This window comes from Calliphora vicina, chromosome 2, assembly GCF_958450345.1.
Source record: "Calliphora vicina chromosome 2, idCalVici1.1, whole genome shotgun sequence".
Lineage (NCBI taxonomy): Eukaryota > Metazoa > Arthropoda > Insecta > Diptera > Calliphoridae > Calliphora > Calliphora vicina.
In genome coordinates this window covers 1,297,718-1,314,861 of record NC_088781.1, presented here as the reverse complement: position 1 = coordinate 1,314,861, position 17,144 = coordinate 1,297,718, and the positions used below count along the sequence as shown (strand labels likewise).

At 28.8% G+C, this 17,144-nt stretch overlaps 2 protein-coding genes across 4 annotated transcripts in view; one reads left to right on the top strand and one right to left on the bottom strand.

Moving 5' to 3' along the window:
* The window catches only part of MESR3 (misexpression suppressor of ras 3), a 137,195-nt gene that overhangs the window by 105,657 nt on the left and 14,394 nt on the right, over positions 1–17,144 (top strand). The gene's annotated exons all lie outside the window — the stretch shown is intronic.
* Positions 3,633–6,039, bottom strand: LOC135951229 (cytochrome P450 6d1). Its single transcript, XM_065500840.1, has 5 exons — positions 5,413–6,039; positions 4,880–5,035; positions 4,380–4,825; positions 4,075–4,323; positions 3,633–4,012 (listed from the first exon to the last, which is right to left on the bottom strand). Exons 1-5 carry the CDS (start codon positions 5,937–5,939, stop codon positions 3,849–3,851), a joined length of 1,542 nt encoding a protein of 513 aa, XP_065356912.1. The 5' UTR covers positions 5,940–6,039; the 3' UTR covers positions 3,633–3,848.

The window sequence follows — 17,144 nt, the reverse complement described above, 5'->3', positions numbered from 1 at the left end:
AAACAGCACACCATACAGTGACTTTGAGCGGGTGTAATGGCTCTTCGTGGGTTACACGCGGATTTTCAGTGCCCCAGAAGCGTAAATTTTGCTTATTTACGTACACGCTAAGATGGAAAAATCATCTTCCTCTTGGTGGTGATTAAGGTCAAATAAATAATCAGCAATATTCCGGGTTCTGGAGCAGTGTAGCGTAACATTGTTTATTAACGTGTATTTCGCATGTGTTTACTACACAAATGTCAAAACAGAACTGACATTAGGGGCCAATCACATCTCTTCACAGCCATTTATTACGAGATGGAAATCATAATTGGTTGCTACTTTACAGCACCATCAATATTTTAATGATTTTAAATGTAAATTGAAGGGGGCTCTAAAGACTATGATGTTAGACTTGTATTAATTCTATGATATTAGATTTAATACATGCATATTTTTCTCAAAGATCAATTATAATTTTAAAGGTTAAATTAAACAGTTGTAGATAGTATAATTTAAAGAGTCAAGTCTGCGAATGTCTAATTGCTGGGAAATGTGTTGTGAACTTGTTAGACATTAAGCGATCCTCAGTTAATTATTTTATGTATCTACACAAAAATATAAATGCATATTTTATACATTTTTAGGTCATATTTTGAGTTTTTGAAGCATATTTAAGGCGCATATTTTTCAATAATAAATGCATAAAACTCCGCCCCCTAGTTATAACTAAACGGCAACACTGACTGTCATTATCATATAATATGACGATGATGATCATCTGATCTGCTACTGTTGACAACTCACTCTTTCATTTGTTTGTTTATATGTAGAGATTTTCTTTGGAAATCTGATACTTAGGCGTGGCTTTGACAAATTTAAAACTCAAAGAAATATCATAATACTTAATGATGTTAATCCATGTTTAGTCTTTAGCGAATTTTTGAAATTGTTACTAGACACTGGATCAAACTGTTAGCATAAGAGTAAGTGTGTGTGAAATAATTACAGTTAACTTTGAAAATTTATTACAAAATAAGAATTATTCAAAATACTTATGTATATATGTACATTTTAAACGAAACTAAAATATTCATTTGGTAATAGGGGGCCAATTTACAAAATAAAAGGTTTACTTTTTCCCAGATTGTAATACAGTTCACACATCGAATTCAATAAAGTATGAAAATATGTATACATATATTTGGAACGATTTTATTGTTCAATACTAGGGTATTCAATTAATCGGGTTTCTGGTTTAATCGGTTAATCAAGCAAATAATTAATCGGGGTTTAGATTTAATCGGTTAATTTTAAATTTTTCGATTAACCGAATAATTTCTATTTAAATGTTAAACTGAAACTAAATCACGAATTTTGTGTACTTATTGAAGTATTTATTTTATTAATAAAAAAACAAAACCTAACAATTCAACCAAAAAGTAAATACTAGAGCCCTGCATGAGTGACTTAAATAATATTTTAAAACATTTAATTTTTTTCAAGCACTGTTTTTGACTCACTCATTGTATTTTGAATGAATATAATAATTTATTCAAAACAAAAACGTATTTGACAAAAATTTCAAATAAAGCAAAATACATTAATGTAAAGAGTATAGCATTATATGAGCATTGAGAGTGTTTCTGTGTTTCAAATCGATTGCAAAACAGCGAGTGAATCGAATCATAGAGGGTTTTATTATGTGATTTAATTATAATGAAATTCTTTGAACGAATTACTATTCTTATGAATTTTTATAGCGAGATTACAAATAAAACGCATTGTTGTTTACATGTATATTTTATTAATCTAACTCATGTAATAATTATATTTAAATGTTATTTAGAGATGTAAGCAAAACTACTGTAAATTGAAAAATATAAAATATAAGGACCACAAGAAGAGAGCATCTACTTCTTGTGGAACTGCATTTTTTGTGATTCATGTGTAAAAAAATAATTTGATTTACCGCAATATCATTTGAGGCAATCGTTTTTCAGAAATTACGTTACGGGTACAAGAGAAAACCCTTTCTGAAGGTGCGCTACTTGCAGGTATTGCTAAGATTCGGCAGCTCAATTTGTGTAAAAAGGGGAACTCGTGTGTCGAAATCATCAAAAAAGGACACTTCTGTTGTTTAGTATCGTCTCAACTCTGAGGCCACTGAATCCTCGTTGGTTTGAAAATCAGATGATCGAATAAAATCTGAAAACAGTTCTAAATTTTTCGATGAGATTGGAGCTACTGATTGTTATTGTGGTTCTGTCATAGGCTCACAATTCTGTATTAGGCTTTGTATCAACTCAATACATTTCAATTTTATAAGATTTCGATCTTCTTCAGAGAAACTTAGCAATTTGTTTGCAGGTGGGAACAGAAATAGTGCAACTCGATGCCAGATGGTCAAATTAGAAAAAACGACAGTTTCCAAGTAGTGCCTAAGCTCGTTTTTCAAAGCCTTGGCAATGCTTATAACCTCATTGTTTTCAGCGCATTTCTTTAGAAGGCTGTTTACTTAAATGTAGATCAAATGAATTGTTGGAGGGAGAGAAATACGCTCTAGTATCTTCGAGGCTTCTTCAGAGGGTCGAATTATGTCGAAAACAGCAGTTATATTTCTTAAATCAATATTCTGTATACGATGGATTTCATGTTTTTTTATTATTATTTGCTTTAATTATTTTTCTTTTGGCATTTAAAACTCGATTCACTCGATTCAGAATATTTATTTTGTATTCTTTTTATATACGTAAGTTGTTTACTTACTCGATTTGAATGTAGACGTACACATACATAATAATACTCGCAATGATTGAGTAGAACAAAAATTTGAATTATTAAAATCAAAAGTACGTACACTTTGTAAATAATATTCAAAACAACAAATGAGTTGAGTGCAAAGCAATGGATTACTCATTGTGTGTGACAAATAGAGTCACCCATGCATTGCTCTAGTAAATACATAATTTTCTTTAGTTTTAATAAAACTCGACTTGGAAAAACTCTCTCGCTGATTGTAGATGTTGGAGAAATCGAAAGTAAGACATGATAAAGAATATCCAATTTGTCAGTTATTTTTTTAGTTCTTTCTAAGCATATAAAATCCTACATTATACCATTGGAGTCCTTTTTGGACTTTTTAGATTTTAAATACTTTTAATAATATTGATAAGTTCTGATAAAAACTCGTTTCATCAGTAGTGTCTCCAGTTTCGTCTATTATCATGTTCTCATCCGACAATTACATGTAAATTAAATATATCAGTAATTATACTCACTAAACATATTTCTTGAATGTTCGAAAAAATATTGTTACGAAATTGTACTTGAATTCAAATATAACGATTTTAACGGCTGATTTAAAAGTAGCCCAATGCTTTCAAATAACAGTGCTGTAATATCAAACTGTAACATATCTGTGGGCATTATTAACATTGAATAAAAGCTTTCAGTTGACCATTGATCGTAAGTTGGCAACGCTGTTTGCTGCGACCGTATATTCGAATTCGAATATTCAGTTAAAGAACATTGTAGAAAGTACATCACAGATGGCGTATGTATTAGAAACCTGTAGACAGTTAAAGAGAAATCTAGAGTGCAGATGGCAGTGTTGTAAGCAGAGATAAATAAATAAAGAGTTGTTACAATTTTCAAACTACTAAACGGCTTTTATTTGCAATCAAAAGTATTCAGTTTATTTAAAGGAAATAAACCAGCGTTTTGAATAGGTTAAAACGTAACAATATTAATAAAATGCCCTTAAAAGTTTTGAATTATTTCCATCATTGTTATTATTGTCAACAGATTTCTGATTAGAACTGTTCACTTGTACGATTTTATCTTTAATGTTATATAAAAACACTTCACCATCTCTTTGATAGTCCCACTTTCAAACCATCAACTGGCACTAGTACAGGCGAAACATGAAATTTGTATTCCACTTCTTTTCGTTTCATGGGTTCAATATTGAAATTTGCTAATATTTTAGCCAAAGCCACCTTCACGTTCATAACACCCATACGTTGAGCTAAAACCAAATTATAATATTATTGCACAAATAAAAAATATAAAATTCTTTAAATATATCACCTATACAATGACGTGGTCCCTCGCCAAAGGGCATGAATGCTACAGGATTATAATCCATAATCTCCTCAGAAAAACGTTCTGGTTTATAATCCATAGGATTGGGAAAATATTCAGCGTCGCGATGAATACCCAACAGCGAAATAATAATGCCGGTGCCTTTTTTAATGGTGAAATTTGTGTCGGGAACTGTAAAATCCTGAGTGCATTCACGATTCAAAAATGGGAGACCAGGATATTTGCGAGTGGTTTCTGTAAAGGAGGTCAAATCTTAGTAGATTACTTATTTAGATTTTCCTAATATTTACCCATAACACACAAATCCAAATATTTCATGTCTTGTATGACTTCATATGTTAGTTTATCCTCGGGCATTAAGCCATGTTTTTTTAAACATTCATCTACCTCGTTTTGAGCCTTTCTCAGTATTTCCGGATACATGGCAAATTCGTAAATGGTAAAAGATGTGGTTGCTGCGGTGGTCTCTGAACCAGCTATATAGAAGAGAAATAATTGCGCTGCAATCAATTCAATTGACATGGACTTTAGGTTTTCCGCTGTCGTTTCAATTTGCCATAAACCATCATTATCGTCGCTAATTTTACCCGTATTACGCAGCTGTATCAATAGTTGCAACATATCTTTTCTATATACACCATTTTTCTCCCGGAACTCTATGGTTCTCTTAGCAATATCTTTTAAATTATACACGACAGAGTCCTTAACTCCAAGGGCGGTTATAAATCGGGCAATTCTAAAATGGTTGTAAATTTAATTTAAGTATTTTGTTTGAGGGTTTAAAACTTACGGTGGACAGACAAAACTCATTATGTTTCTTATGCTTAATAATACTCCTGATCGCAAGAAAAGTCTATCACTTAATTGTCTGAATTCATTCTTAGGATTGCTAAAACTGTCAATGTCCAGACCAAATATAACGGAACCAATGATATCAATGGCGTAGCTGTGAAAAATGTAAAGAAAAGCGAGAATATATTAAATATACGAACCTAATCAATGTATTATGAGAACTGTAAGGTTAAGGGAAGAAAAACAAATTTTCTTAAAGTACTTTCAGTTTGAATATTTGACGAAACAGGCATGGCCACTAGAAATATATGTAATGGATACAATAAATACGCCAATTTAATCATCCAATATTTGTCGAATCTGATGTCATCTTTAGACTCAAATGTTTCAGCTTAGCCCAGTAAAGATTTCTTGCATTGGAAATCTTTATTGGACCGTTTTTTATTACATCTGAGAGAGGAGAAAACCTTTGAGCTCAACCAAAGGCCGGTAATTCAATAAATTTGTTATTGAGTACAGCATTAAACTTACGTGGTAGTCAGACTTTTTATTTCCAATGTATGCGTATTTCCATCATCCAATTGCCCTTTCAAATGTTTTACTAATTTATCGGCCACATCATCAACCGTACTAAACATTCCTTTCAATTTTCCTGATGTAAATGAAGGTGTTAATTTTGCTCTCAAGGATCGCCAGGTTTGTCCTTTAAGTGTAAATAAATTTGCTGACATCGGATCATTTTTCTCGTCGACATAAACACCACGATCATGAAAGCTGGCAAAATCAGTTGTCATTATTTGACGCACCAGAGCCGCATCTCTCAATAGAATCGCCGGTTTTATAAACAAATAAATGCCCACAAATTTCTTGGTGTATTTCTCATAAAGATCAGACATAACCAAACCAAAGGCTCTTTCTTTACGCCTGACTTTTAGTAGGGAGCCATGGGGAATTGTTGGTTCATCGTATTCGATACCCAAACGTTGCCACAAAGAATAATGGCGTCTTATCAGGAAATATAGAATAATTGATAGTACAATTAGTAAAAATAATAACATGTTTAGTTTGTTTGGCAACAATTATTTTATGATGTTATTACAAAATGTTTACGCGTCTAATCGTTAGTTTGTCTAGAAATAAACTGATGTATTTTCACTCTCTGACTACTTGTTAATAAATACTGAGAATATAAATTTGTTATCTTTTCCAGAGCTTTTGTTAAATTATATATGTACTATAAATGTACCCTATAGCCTGTTTATGTTGTTATTTATTTATTAATACCTATGTATGACAGTAGTATTACAAGTCTGATTTCTAAAAAGTTGAAAAAAAATTCGGTAATATTTTAAAATTTTATTTTAAAAACATTGTATTGGTTTTATGTATCTTCAAACATATATTTTAGACATATTTTCGCTCATTTGTGACAATTTTAGATTTGAAATTTACTAAACATTCCAAGCGATATCATTTTAAATACTCCTTAAGTACCAAAAAATAATTTAATTTTCGTATTAATAATATAATAATGATTCGTTGAGATCTTATTTCAAATAAATTTTAATTGTTTTATATTTAAATTTTATATACAGAGAGCCTAAAAAGTGAGTAAACACCAAAATTATTTGAATTTTTTTAAGATAATGAAAATCCTAGATTCAAATTTAAAAGTTTCGGTTTGTTGGAGATTGAGTTGAATAATAGATTTGGTTCTGAAAAAAAAGATTTAATTCGGAATATAATGATTTTTATGATCTTAAAAAAATCAAAAAATGCACTGGTGGCTGTGTGTATGTAGTTGTTGTTATAACATCAATGATGAGTGTACTGTATTTCTTGTTCTACTTGAACTTTGTTAATGATTTGTAAGCTTTTCTCAGTTGTTTTATTTTAATTCGTAACATTATTAAATTTATTTATATAATTTGTACTAACTCTCTTGGTGTTTTAATCGGCGAAGAGAGAGAATGATTTGACATATTTTCAATTGTGAATTTCACATGTGTATTCATACTTGCATATTGCAATACACAGTAGTTAACGCCTTGAAAACAAATATATTTTAAAAACAATTATTTATCTTATCAATACAGAAATATTTTATAAGATACATACATTTATTTATTTAATTCTATTGATTATTACTTTGAAAATAACTGAATATTCGGTTTCGGTCAACATTCGGACAAATTTTTGTCGAAAATTACAAAAAAACAACAGATTACGAAGTTCTGAATTAGAAATATTTCAAAAACATAATAATGCAAACGTTCAAAAAAAATATTTCCTTATGAAGTCATAAAAACAATTTTGAATTCAATTTCAAAATCTTAATAAGAAATATTTAATTATCTTCAATTTAAATCTATTACAAATTAGTTTTAGGCCAGGTGGTAACTTATCAAAATTTTAAACATAGTTAAGGCTTAATTAATGTTTAAATATATATTTCATTTCATAAAAATTAAATAAACAGTATATCTGATTAAGTTTAAAATTTAACAAGTTACCCGGACTAACATATTTATTCAGTCGATTTTGCCTTTGAAGTTGCATTACAAAATAATGAGTTAAGATGCTACTTTAACTATTATTCTCTACTTATACATTCACATTTTATATGAGGCAAGTACTTCCCACAAATGCTGATAAATAGATAGTTAAATAAGTCATTACATATCACGTTTGCCTATATGTAGAGACTTGAATATGTTATTATATCGATGTCATCTAAGATGTACATTAGAGTTAATTTCAAAAATTTAATTTGCGGGTATCATAACTAAAGACGCGGATTTTGAGCACATTTTTCTGGGTTTTTTGAAATATGTTTAAGGATTAAAAAATCATCAATTGTATTAATTTTTGATGCAGAATCGACTGGCGAAATCAGATTTACAATATATTCAACCGTTTTTGCTCTACAGAAAAATGTGCTCAAAATCCGCGTCTTTAGAAGCATTGAACCACCACAAGGATTGAAAATTTTCCAAAAAAAAGGACGCCATTTTTTTATTTACGCAAAAACCTTATGAAAAATGACGATACCCGAAAAACAAAGTGACCTGGTCACAAACGAACTCTAATGTACATATGTATATGACTTTAAATCTATTAGACATTTCCACCTCGTCTATAATATGGTTATGTAAAAAGACGATAGCTGATATGAACATATTATGTAATCATTAAAATATGAATCAAAACATTAAAGGTGAATCCAAGTCATTATTAAAATAATGTTCATTGAACATTAAAGTTTTTATGATTACATAAAACATAATAATGTGCAACCAATATTATTATTAATTGTAGTTAATTTAATTGGAGAATCCATATCAAAACGGACAGAAAACTGCTATTTTCGAATTTGACATCTTCGATTTTAATGAATTTTACCACACATATTACGCTTCCAAAGGGTTCCTCAAATCTGTGAATTAAAATGGTGTGAATTAAATTGTTAACTTCCAAAAGGTTAGAGGTCAATATTCGGAGTATATATGTAATTCAATGTAAAAAATATCAAAGATCGCGGTGTTAAAAATTCAAAAAGAAAATGGTATGATGAACTCTCTACCATATTCGTGCAAAAAAATTCGATGGAGACTCGAAATAAGAACTTTATTAAAAGTACGCTTTTTCATATAAATTCATATAAAAATTTCCGATTGCTGTGCGCTTGGACATGGATCTTCCCTAGTGCTAATTTATTATAAATTACATTTTTATTTGCCAAAAATAAAATACCACATGCTTGAGGTAATAATACAACTTTGTGTGGGAATTTTCAAAACATGCTTTAGGAATGGGAAGAAATCAAATAAGAATGAATGTTTTAATACTTATGTATGTATTTATTTCCAAAATGAATATGAATATTTTTGTTGTAACTATTCGTATTCGTTTAAACGATTATTGCAGCTAAAATGTTGTTTTATTTTATTTTCCCATAATTTACATGTACTTGTTATATTTACTGAGTGAGGTTTTTTTCTTTCTATTGTACATATACTACATGTATTTTGTAAAAATTCATAATGAATAATTTTTAGTTCACATGTGTTGTTGCTGGATTTTCGAATAATTCCAGATGAAAAAAAGAAAAAAAATTAAAAACTCTAACAAAGATTTGCTTTGTTTACTTCTTTTTTTGGATTTTCTCAGAAATTTCAATGATTCAATTATATTCTAAATACAACAAAAAAAAATTTCAATTATTCTATCAATTTGTTCATAAATGACTACAAAAAAAATAATAGAAATTATACGTACATTTATTGTTTAATTGATTCAATACAAATTGTTGATGTTTACAGTTAAAAATAATTTCATCTGTAGTGTAGTTGTCGTTTAAGTCATTATCTGTATTTGACAGTCTCTCATAAATAATTACTTTTCAAAAAATAGTTTGAAGCTTTATAAATAAATGTAAATATTAATATAAAATTACAAAGTTAAGAAAAAAATCTTAAAATTATTACGTTGTCTCAACGGAAGTTGTATTTATTTTTTCTTGTATTGTTTTCGTTAATCACTTGATTTCCCAGGGTGTAAAAACAACTTCAAGTAGATGTTATATTGTTGATGCTTTTCTTTCACAGTCATTTGTTTCTTTAAAAGAGTTGTTGTAGAGTAGTATATAATTTGTTGTGGTAATTAGAATTTTAAAGGGATTTAAAGGTTAATTTAAAATCCCTTTGTGTTAATAAATTAATAATAGTTTGTGTACTAGAAAGAAATTGTATAATTTCTGTTAAAAAATGTTTAATAAAAAGGACTTAACAGATGTATTATTTACAGTGGTTTATTTGACCAATGCCCAAATAGCTTCTAGATGATCTGGATTATTAAAATTCCGTAATACAAAATACAAATTATTTTAATGTTCGAAAATACTTATTCTTTTCAATTTCCCAAAGGATATTATGACTTTAATTAACAATGCATCAAGTTTTCTCTTAAATAGTTTTGCTTCTTTCAAATATTTGTTATTGTTGTTCTTCTTCTATTTAATCTTTAAACATAATGACGCGCACATTTTGTTTTTTTTTATTTTTTTGTTACGTGGTTTTGCCTTTTATGTGACGATATGTACTATGGGCGTCAAAAGTGAGTAAACACCATTGAATTATAATATTTCTTTTAAGATAATGAAAAACATTAGAATCTAGATTCTAGAATCACCACTGTATATATGTATATAAGATTCTACTCCATTAATGTCAATTTAATGCATCAACTTATTTCTCTGCTTCTCCTTTCCAATAGAAATGTAGACATGTACATATCGTCACCTAAAATGCAAAATAACGTAACATCACTTTTCATAAGTTTATAGGAGGAACCAAAAACGATATAAAATGAAAACTACTTGAGATATTGAAACAAAATTTTCAAAGCACACAAAGCATTGTTATTTTCTAAAACAAAAAAAAGTATCATCAATATAAATTTTTATGAAAAAATAAAAACTTAAACAAAAATATTTTTTTTATATTAAATAAAAGCAGTCTATATGTATATACATTTTGAAATTGTTTATGATTTTTTTATTTTAATTACTAACAACTACTTTTTTAAACTAAAAAAGGTTCTTGATTAAATGTTCATTAAGACTGCAAAAAATATTCAATTGCAACAAATTTATTAAAAAAATATTAGGATACTACCTAAAATAAGGTAAAAACGATTTATTAATTAATTACTCAAAGCGTATACGTTATTTTGTTTAAGAAAATCATATACTTGATTATACTTTAGTTTCAATTTTGGTTATAACTTGGTTATTTTTGATAGTAAAAGTACATATATGTAATATGATGTAGTGAATCGTAATCAATAATAAAATCAATTCCGAATTTTTTGATGATACGTTGTTTTGCATTTTAGGTGACGATATGTATCTATGTATTTATGTAACTACTCCCTAATGGAAACAATATATATTTTAGATATTTCCTTAAGGAAACCCATAATATTGATATATAAATATCAATATTATTTTCATAGAGATAATGAAGGACATAAGAACAAAAAACTAAACAAAAAAAAAACTGAGAAAAATAATGAACAACAATAAACTCAACATTGTATTTAACTGTCATCATTTGTGTCATCGTGGCTTCACCTCCTCTTCGTTTTTACTACTTTAGCAACAATTCACTTCATATTGCCAGCATAAAACAAGTAAGAAAGTATGGTCGGTCAAGCCCGACCATATAATACCCTACACTAAGTAAAAGAGCAAAAAAATTTTTCTTTTAAAATTTCAATAATTTATATTTTTGAGTGATTTTCGGAAGTGGGGTTATATGGGGGCTATGACCAATTATGGACCGATCACCATGAAATTAGGTCATGTGATTTATGTCTATATTAAAGTTAACTATGTTGAATTTTGTGTGTTTACCAACATTTTTAAGCGATTTATGCACGTTAAAGTGATTTTCGGAAGCGAGTCTATATGGGAGCTATGACTAATTATGGACCGATCGTAACAAAATTTGGTGACATGAATTTTGTGTATATAAAACTTATTTGGAGTGGAATTTGTGGAGATACATGTATAAATTAAACATTTATGACCGATAAAGTCAAATTTCGGGAGGACATTTGTATGGGGGCTAGGTGAAATAATGGACCGATTTCAGCCAGTTTCAATAGGCTTGGTCCTTGGCCCAAAGAAATAATATGTACCAAATTTGATCGAAATATCTTCAAAATTGCGACCTGTACTCTGCGCACAAGGTTTACATGGACAGCCAGCCAGCCAGCCAGCCAGCCAGCCAGCCAACCAGACGGACGGACGGTGTAGGGTATAATGAAGGCCACTCTTGTTGGGTTGTTGTCAATGAATTCACACAATAGTCAACAATAACAACAACAGCTACTACGTTCGTAACAATAACGATTTTGTTACTTTTCCTCATCGTATATTCTCATATCAGGATCCTGCTCAACTGTAAAAAATGAAAATGTTTTATGAGGAAAGGAAGCAAGAAGTGCCGTAACAAAAACAGAAAAATTTAACCAAAAATTCATGATGACTACATTTTAACTTGAAACTGAAACTGTCGAATTTAAGTAAAATTTTTTATGTTGTCGCACTTCATTTATTTCTGGTTTAGGCCGTTTAATAATATTTTTACAGTTCTTGTTGCTGCTTTAATTTTTACTAGACTTGATAATGGCAATGGAAATGTGAATGTGAATTTACCAATAATTTGGAATTTTAGCACAATTCTTACTATAGGAAATATATTTTGTTGGCTTAAAGATGACTGGCTGTATTGTTATGTGTAGTTTTTTCTTCTCCTTTCCTTGAGTGTATGTGAATTCTAAAGGACGTGCTGTAAGTGATTGTGAAAGTGGTTGAGTGTGAATGCGTAAGTTAAATATTATTTGAAAACTGATTAATTTAAAAAATGTGAATATTGTTTGCAGGCCGTGTTCCTGAATAAATAACGAAATAATAAGAAAAATATGAAGTTAGAGAATATTTTCATAACACACTTCAAACATTTTATATTATTAGCTATGTCTTGGTATTGCTTTAAATGTACATATTTCCACAATAATAAATAATTCCTTTAAAGGTCCGCATTAGACTCGACTGGTGGTTATGACATTTTCAAAAATATTTGACAATATTTCCATTGATTAAAAATAAAAGATATAAATTCAAAAATTTAAAATTTAAGTTTATTTATTATTGCTCTTATTTACTTCATTATTCTGAAAACCAATAAAAAAATTTAAAATCAATTTTTTTTCAATTAAGTAAAAATTTGTTTGTTTTTTCTTTAACAGAAATGGCTATAAAATTAAATTGAAGTAGACCATTTTCATACTGAATATTTAATATTAACCGAACCCGTTCTGTGTTTGTTTTTTTTTTCCAAAAACACATATTTTCGGTGAAACCGGAAACGGTTTGTTTGAATATGCCGGGTTTTTGGACTGTCTAGTCTGCATGCAGAAAAATAACAAAATAATCATTACAAGTTTAACAATTTTGTGGTAGTTTTAACAAAAACAGACTTACATCAATATTTACATGCAGAATTATTTTCACACAAATATGCAAAAAGCTGAAATGTCTCAGTAGTTCTTGAAAAATTAGTTGGTCACTAAGAATTTCCATTAGTAACCCATCAATCTACTTGTAATGCTTTTGAAAGGTTTGTGAGTTATGTTAGTTACTCAACTAGCTATGAATTTATTGCAAGCTACGATGGAAAAAAACATGCTGAGTACATTACAAATTGTGTAAAAATATTTTAAAAACACCCTCAAATTCAGAAGTTATTCTGAAAAAACCGTTTTCAGTGATGTTCGTCAACTTATCGATCTGTAACTCAGTCAGTTTTTGTCCGACTTTAAATTAGTTAACGGGTTTGGAAAGAAAACTGATTACGCTTTAAAATTACGCGCAGTTTTTTTTATACATTTGTAAGTTATAAGTATTGTTTTTCTTAAGAATATCTAAAAGAAAAACAAAAGTTATCAACTTTTTTGATTTTAGTCGCTTTTGATATGAAAGTTTATAAAACTTTATACTAACATATATAGGAAATTTAGTTCTTAATAAAACATGCTTTTAATTATTCAAATCGGATTACAATTGTAAAAGTTATTCAACTTTTAATTAAGACCATTTCTAGTATTTTCTCCCCCAGCGCATATGAATAAAAAAAGAAACAAAAAACTGTAGAAAAAAAATATTTGTAAAATTTTGAATTTACAAGGTAAATTTTTTCGAACTTTTTACAAAAAAGTTTAATAACTTTTGCAAATATAAAAAATTTTAACAAGTAATATCTCATTTTTTCCCATATAAAGTTGTCTTTAAAACACTGTGCAAAAAAGAATGGGTTTTTATAGAAAAAAATTAAAATAACTATCGTTGAATTTGAAAAATTATTAAAAAAATAAAAAATAAAGCGAAACTTTTTATAAAAACTTACGCTATTTTTTCGATATACATTTTATTATATATTATACTAGCTGAACCCGGTCCGCGTTGCTAGCCATTACAATAATTTGGTTTTATATTGCATCTCGATTTGAATATACAGTGTCGGACGAAAAAAAGCACTGACTCCCCCGACCTGACATCGCACCCGAAACACTGAGGTGGTCATTTGACAAAGTTGTAGCAGATATCTATAAGTACAGTGGCATGATATGCCCTTAAAAGAAGAAACGGATGTATTTAAGGCAAATGGGATATTATATTTATGAATTCATCTTAAGGACAGTGGATATGATTTTACCACGCCCCTCCGCCAAAAATCTGAAGATTCACTGAAAATTTGATAAAAATCGGTCCTGCCATATCTCCGGAACCACTATGCCGATTTCGTGCAAACTTCACATAAACCATCTACAGACCATCCCCAACGTACCCTGAAATTTTGGTTGAATTCGGTCGACCCGTTTTCGCAGTTAGTGGTGACATCAAAATGTACACTTCTTTTTATATATAAGATTAATTTTTTGTCTATCCATAATTGTTTAAAATTTTGAAATCGGTCTAAAAATGTGTGAGTTAGAGGTATTAAAGTACTACGACCTACCCTAAAACAGTTTTTTCAAAATATCTCAAAATTTTGAGGGTGGCCTACAACCCCCATTAGGTCGCTTTTCAAATTCTGACAAAAAGTGTAATTTTGTAGCAGAGTGTAATTAAAGTGTAAAATATTCGATTGGAAAATATGTGCTGAGTTAAAATCTAAGCTAGAAAAAAATCAAAAGGGAAATTTGGTAATTTATACTGCATGGTTTTGCAAGAATGTATTTCTCCATGCACGTAGAGAAAGGACAAGATTTAAAAATAATCATATTATCATTGAGCTGTAATCATAATCTGCTATACGTACCACAATATGATTTGACAGCAACCAGAAACTCCAAACATAAAATGACGCTGTTCGATATTGGTTACCACAACTATGTTTTTTCTTTGTGGGCACATGCACATCCCAGCAGTTCTAGGAGACAGTACGAATTACTCACAAAACGTTTAAAGTAACTACACTCTTGATTACTTAGAGATACTTAAGTGACAATTGTCTTCACGCTAGATTACTTGGGATGCATAAAGTAACCAATTGTATGCATTGAAAAAAACACCGAGCAGTTAAGCAAGTATTCAATATATCCCTTAAAGACAGTAATTGTCACTAATGTCTTATCACTTAGCTGACTCCAATTTATATATTTTGGTCATTTGACACGTGTGTGCACTTTGTAGTGCAGAGAGAAGACAATTGGTTACTTTATACATCCCAAGTAATCTAGCGTGAAGACAATTGACTCTTAAGTGTCTCTAAGTTATCTGAAGTGTAGTCACTTTAAACGTTTTGTGAGTAATTCGTACAAACTGGTTTTATGATATAATTCTTAAGCTGTTTATTTTTATTTTTGCTTAAGTATACTGATATCCCATGTAACATAGAATGAAGTCAATAGTCACTTTAGTGTCTATTAGTAACCTATGGTGATGTCACTTCAAACTTTTTTTGTACTGCACTTTATTTTACCCATTAGAAGCGTTGACTACTTTCGATCAGCTATCAGATAGTCACATTGTAATAAAAAGAGTCAATTGACCCCCTGCTTAGGACATGCACGTGTTAAAATAACTAGTCGCGTGGCTATTGAAGTAACTAGCTCCCACCCTAAATGATGGGTAAAATCACTAGTTCGGCACTGTCTCCTAGAATTACTGGGCATATATTGTTTTAAACTATTCTCACATTATTTGTATCTGTACATTAGCGTATAAACAAATTTCGGTAATAAAGAAAATCCTTAAAAATGCCTATCCTGAAAAAATATTGAATACATATTTTAATATCACTTTGATTCTTAGATACAATTTCAGGTTAATGCAAAGTTGATTAATCAAATCGTTAGTCGTTGCTGATAACGATTTAATATACAAGACAATTGTACATATGTATATCTTACATTATTATTTTCTAAATAACCTAATTTGAATTAAATTATTCCTAATTATTTTGAAAAAATTTAAAAAAAATTGCATTTACTCGAAAGTTATTTATAAAAGTTGTTTCCAAAGTCAAGCGTCGTTATAATCATAAAAAATATATTTTTTTTGTATAAAAATCAGACATGCGTAATTGTAATGACATTAAACCAAAAATAAAAAAAAAAATATTGTAGATACTTGTGTGTATATTCTGTGTTGTATGTATTAAAATAAATAAAACATGAAAAAACATTAGTACAATGTGACGTATGATTTGATTTTATTTAAACGAATGTGTAATGTGTTTGAGGCGAATTGTGATCACACTTTAAGAGACAATGGCACATATTCATAAACGATCACCAAGTGTTAACTTTTTTAAGTACCTATTAGGGTATTCATTCGACTAATGATCGTTCGATTAATCGAATAATTTCATTCGAATAATTATTCGAACAATTTAAAAATGGCCATTTTCGAATAACGAATAATTCGAACAATTTTATGTAGAATAATCTAATAAAACGAATAAATGTTCATAAACATATATTTAAATTTATTAAATTGCTTAAAATTTTTCATAATTTCAAATTTTAATAAGTAATAATGACTTACAAAAATTGCATTGTTTCTGAAATTCGACAAATAACTAAAGACAAAAGATGAGTGTTCCGATAGCTCCTTCTATAAATATATAAATATTACTGCAAGAAGTTACAATTCTAAAAACAATGGCGCATATTCATAAACGATCACCAAGTGTTAACTTTTTTAAGTACCTATTTAAGTTATTCACAATTGGTTACTTTCAGCACAATTAGTTAGCACTTAATCATGGGTAAATTTGTAACTATATGTCAACTAACTAATACATTTTAAAAAACAGCTGATTGATTTCATTTTAATACATGTATACAAAAAGAAAATAATGTGTGTGTGAGATGTGTTTTTTTTTTGTCAACAACATTCTATTGAAAAATTTAAATTTACATGCCCTTATTTTAATTGAATTATAACTATAAATTTTGTATGTACTTTTTAAAGAACAAAAATGGTTTTTTAATAGCTTTATAAGCCTTTTAATTAATTACAGTATATATCGATCAAAATATTATTTGGTGCAATTGAATATTTTTTGCAGACTTAATGAAAATTTAATCAAGAACCTTTTTTAGTTTAAAAAAGTAGTTGTTAGTAATTAAAATTAAAAAAACATAACAAAATTAAAAATGTATATATAAACTGCTTTTATTTAAAATAA